Source organism: Dasypus novemcinctus, chromosome 10 (assembly GCF_030445035.2).
Source record: "Dasypus novemcinctus isolate mDasNov1 chromosome 10, mDasNov1.1.hap2, whole genome shotgun sequence".
In the NCBI taxonomy this organism is placed as follows: Eukaryota; Metazoa; Chordata; class Mammalia; order Cingulata; family Dasypodidae; genus Dasypus; species Dasypus novemcinctus.
This window is the reverse complement of record NC_080682.1, coordinates 19,370,843-19,375,504: the sequence shown is the minus strand read 5'-3', so window position 1 is coordinate 19,375,504 and position 4,662 is coordinate 19,370,843. Positions and strand designations below refer to the sequence as shown.

The 4,662-nt window shown below is 37.7% G+C and overlaps 1 protein-coding gene across 2 annotated transcripts; it reads right to left on the bottom strand.

Moving 5' to 3' along the window:
- Window positions 1-528: 528 nt before the first annotated feature.
- On the bottom strand, window positions 529-4,192 carry LOC101415033 (glycine N-phenylacetyltransferase-like). Of its 2 annotated transcripts, XM_058306379.2 has the most exons (3): window positions 4,072-4,192; window positions 3,053-3,222; window positions 529-1,329 (listed from the first exon to the last, which is right to left on the bottom strand). In XM_058306379.2, exons 1-3 carry the CDS (start codon window positions 4,190-4,192, stop codon window positions 1,033-1,035), a joined length of 588 nt encoding a protein of 195 aa, XP_058162362.1. In that variant the 3' UTR covers window positions 529-1,032. The 2 variants fall into 2 exon arrangements, 1 of the variants encoding a protein (XP_058162362.1); XR_009187791.1 differs by lacking the exon at window positions 3,053-3,222 and having other exon boundaries at window positions 1,217-1,327; window positions 4,072-4,159.
- Between the last annotated feature and the right edge of the window lie 470 nt (window positions 4,193-4,662).

The following is a 4,662-nucleotide window of genomic DNA, read 5'->3' as shown; positions in this document are numbered from 1 at the left end:
GTTAAAGAGTCCAAAGGCCCATCAACAGAAGAATGGATAAGCAAAAAGTGTTACATACATACAATGGAATGTTATTCAGATATAAAAAGGATTAAAATATTTTTTCATGCTACATTATAGTTGAATCCTGAAAACACGCTAAGTGAAATAAGTCAGATTCAAAGGCTAAATGTCTGATGTTACTTATATGAAATATCTAGAACATGCAAATTCACAGAGACAAAGGATGGATAGAGAATATTAGGGGCTGGGGTTATTGCTTAATAGTGCAGAGTTTCGGTTCGGGATGATGAGAAAGTTTTGGTAAGAGATAGTGGTGATTTAGAACAGAACTGTAAATGTAATTAATGTCACTAAATTATATATTTAAAAATGGTTAAAATGGAAAATTCTGTTACATATATGTTACCACAATAAAAAACTACAACATGAAAACTACATGTATTGTTTTATTATTTTATAAGTAACAAATTGTTAAATTTTTAAATTTTAAAAATAATTAAAAATTTTAAAATCTACTGCCCACCATATTTCACCATAATATTTCAATGCATTGCCTTCTAAACTTTTCTGAACACATATGTAAATATATATTTCTTAACATAAAACACAGGGTCATCAAATAAAAGGAGCCCACTGACAACATTCCATCATTGAACTTGACTTCTAGAAGAAGAATCAGGGCAGCATACAGCTGAGTAAAAAGTGGCCCCAAGATGCAGATCTTTATGGAGCTGAACAAGGCCAGGAGTTACCACAGGAAGATCTGGCCAGGCCAGATTTGCCCGTCCACGAGTGATTCAAGGACAGTGTAGACCCCACTATTTCACCACTGATTACATGTTATTCTTTCTCTCCATATACCCATCAGTTTCTCCCACACACTCAGGCCCATCTGACACAGTCTTCATTTCAGGGTTGGTTTCGTAGAGGCACACAGTTCCACTGGTTCCAGTCACAGGAGAGGGGGACCTACTGCAAAGTGTGACTAATCTTCTGAATGATTTTGTTGGGTCTATCTGTATGGTCATATTATAGGACGTCAAGTTCATCGATAACATGATTTTGGGAATAAAGGATACAGGAGACAAGGCCCTGTGCCTGGTACTTGGGCATGGTGACTGCCATACTCACCTCTCCAGACTGGTCCATCAAGGACCAGGACACAGGGGTGCCCTCAGGTCTCAGTAGGCAGAAGATGGGGAAGATTTGGATACAGCACTCAATGAATCTCTGGCTCTCTTCATTCTTGCCAAAATGCCAAAGTCCACTCACCAGGGCAGCGTGGGTGACATCAAGAGATGAGAGTTTAAATATTTCTTTGTTGCTGTGTGGGGGATCAAGGGAAAAGAAAAGCCCAAAATACCAGTCATATTGTGAAGTATTATATTTGTTTACTTCCCAATTTTCTTGATCAACAAAAAAGGAATGTAAGTAAGAACATAGACCCAATAGCTAGACTACCTTAGTTCATAGCGATTTTAGTTGTGTGACCTAGGGCAGGTAACTTAATGCCTGCTTCTATTTCTTCTTCTATGAAATGGGGATATTGATGGCACATCCCTCAAAAGACAGACATGAATAGAACAAGAGCTATTGTCTGACAAGTATCTAGGACAGTGCCTAACAAACAATAAGAACTCTAAAACTTAAGTAAGGTTGTTCTCAACATTGCTGTTACCCTCCACACAGGGCAGTGCTGTTGATAAGCATCCCCATTTCACAGATAAGAAAATGAGTAAATGAGTGCCCCAAAGTTTACAGAAGTAATTAGTAAAGCCAGAGCTAAGAATCATGGAATCTTAGAAGGTTGGTGTCAGAAAGACCTTTGACAACCATGCTGAATGTATGAGAAAGCTGAAGTTCAGAGAGGGGTGATGACACAGAGTGCAGATGCCTCCCAACTTACAGAACACTGAAGGCTTCAGTGGCTTCAGGAAGTGTCCTGGGAAAGAGCCCTGAATGTGAAACTGGAAGATCTATACTCAAGCCCCAGTAATGTCATTAACCATCCACCTGACATTGGATAACCATCTCATCATCTGAGCTTGCTTTCTGCTGAAAATGAGGGCAATGTCTCCTACCTCATCTATACCACAAAGATGACTAGAGGGTCAAATGAGACTATAGACATGAGGTGCTTTACCATGTAAGGCGCTAGACAATGTGAAAAAAACTCTTCCAGGAGCATAACACCCAGAAGGCCATTGGGTTGAGGATTTCCAAATCAAATCCTCACCACCTTTTTAATTCTATTCATTGTTAAACTGGAAATCAATGTTGGGTGGGGGAATATGTATGTGTAAAGGTGTGTACACATTTTGTTTAAATTTTCTTTATTGGGAACCTTTCTGTGAAGTGAATTCATTCCTTATATGCGTATTTATTAAGACCTAATGTATATCTGGCACTGTTCTAGATGCAGAGGGTATGTCCATGCCCAAGCTAGGGAAGGTCTTTGCTCCCATGGGATTTGCAGTATTGCAGAGGAGGAGTAAAAGAACAATTAGGTAGATAAATATAGAAATAAGCTGATTTCAGATCATGAGCATCTCAACAAAAATAAAAAGTGGGTGATGTCATGAAGAATGATGGAAGGGGGTGGTTTTAGAGGTGCTTTCTGAGTAAATGACATTTGAGAGTCTGAATGGCTAGAAAGAGGCAAGTATGTGAAGATCAGAGGAAAGGATCTTGTAGGCAGATTAACAGCAGCAGCAAAGGTCCCAAATCATGAGTGAGCAAATGAGAACCAAGCAACAAAAAGAAGGCCAAAGCTACTGGAAGGAATAAGCAAAAGGGATAAGAAAAACTGATGTGTCATGAAGGATCTTCAAAGCCAATAAAGACAATTGGATTTTATTCAAGGTGACCAGAGGAACATTTGTGACTTTTAAGTAGGTGAATGACAAAATCCACATTATGTACTAAAATGATCATTCTGGTTAATGTGCAGAAAAATGGATTAAATAGAGGCAAGAGTGAGAGCAGGAAGAGAAGTCTGGAAATTATTTCAGTAGCGAGTAGTGAAGAGCATCATTTATCAGACTCATATGTCCTTGGGTTTGACAGATTTAGGAGACAAGTTCTTTGCCTCCAGCAAAGAAGGGCTCAGTTTCTTTGCTCTCTCAGCCATCCTGTAGAGAATGCATTGTTTTTGCTTGGCCTTGACCAATTTTGTGGCTGCAATATTTTGTGTCACCTCATTCAGTCTTGATTGTGAACCCAGAGCAGGGCACATAAGGGAAGATGTATTGTCCATTCAGATGCTACGAGAAACTGCCCAAAGGAAGAGAACAGAACACAGATCAGATAACCTTGCTTCTGGTGTTGCTGCTGCCACTAATCATGTGTCCCACTTAGTCCCTTTCAGAGCATATTTTCTCTTATGCAACATGGAGATAACACTAGAAATTTTAACTATATCTCTATGAAATCAAAGGAGATATGGTGTTTAAAAAAAGTAGCTAACCTTGATTGTGCACATATTACATGCCCGGCTATTTTTCTAACCTCTTTCATTCAGGGTCTCATTTAATCTTTACAATCATTTACGTACTTTTATTAACCTCATTTTTATACATGAGGAAACTCAGTAACAGATATACTAAGATCGAAATCATTTAAATAAAAGGCAGAGCAAGGATGCCATCCTATATGGTCTGACTCCAGAGGGTGAGCTTACGACCACAAGTGTTGTCCTTGGTGACCTGAGATGCTCTATAAAGAATGAGCTGTGATTTTTTATTCCAGGAAGGTAAGGCCAAAGGGAAGCTCTGTTCCCACATTCAATTACCCTAAGGGATCCTGAATATGTCAGCGAAATATATCATGAATGCTTAACTCCCAAGAAATTATATTACTCAAAGTTCTTTATATCAATCCCAGAACTTGCAGTCTTTGAGTTCTTATCCCCTGAAAAGATGGTGGAAGTTAATATAAGAATTAGACAGCAGAAGATGAGCCTGGGGTTTGGCAGAAGGAAGTAGAATTTGTAGGGGAATGTACTTGGAATGAAAAGTGACAGCATAAAAGGGCAGTCCCAGAAGCCAGCACATATTCCAGTCCTCTTACTCTGGATCTGTAAATGCTGTTTCCAGTTGATGACTTCTGTGTCAAAGAATTCTCGAGAGATTTTGGGATCCTTAGAATAAATTTGGTAGGTGTTGGTATAGTGATCAAAGTCATCAGTCATCACCTGTTCAGTTGGGTAAAGGAGAATAAATCAAATGGTTTATACCCAGTGATTGCAATATTAATGTTTAGTATTCCATTATACTGTGATATATTTATAAGCTTAAATATTGATATTCTTCTTGATGTTCTATCATTATTCCTGAATCATTTACATTATGATAATGTTAGGGACTCCATTATTCAATTTAGGATTAAAAAACTGCTAAACAAGTTACTTATATATTACATTACAATTTTCAAAAATCAACTAAAGGCAAACCCTTTTCCTATAATTGTATTATAATCAACAGAAAGATAAAATTTATTGATAAAGGTAAGCTTCTGTTGCAAGAATAAATATTGCTCTGTTTCAGAGTCTCAGATATATTGATTATGAACAGGATAATATTGAAATTAATACAGGTAAATTTGTACTAATATCATCACTTACCTATGAAGAAACAGAACAAAGTGAAGATACATGTTGCT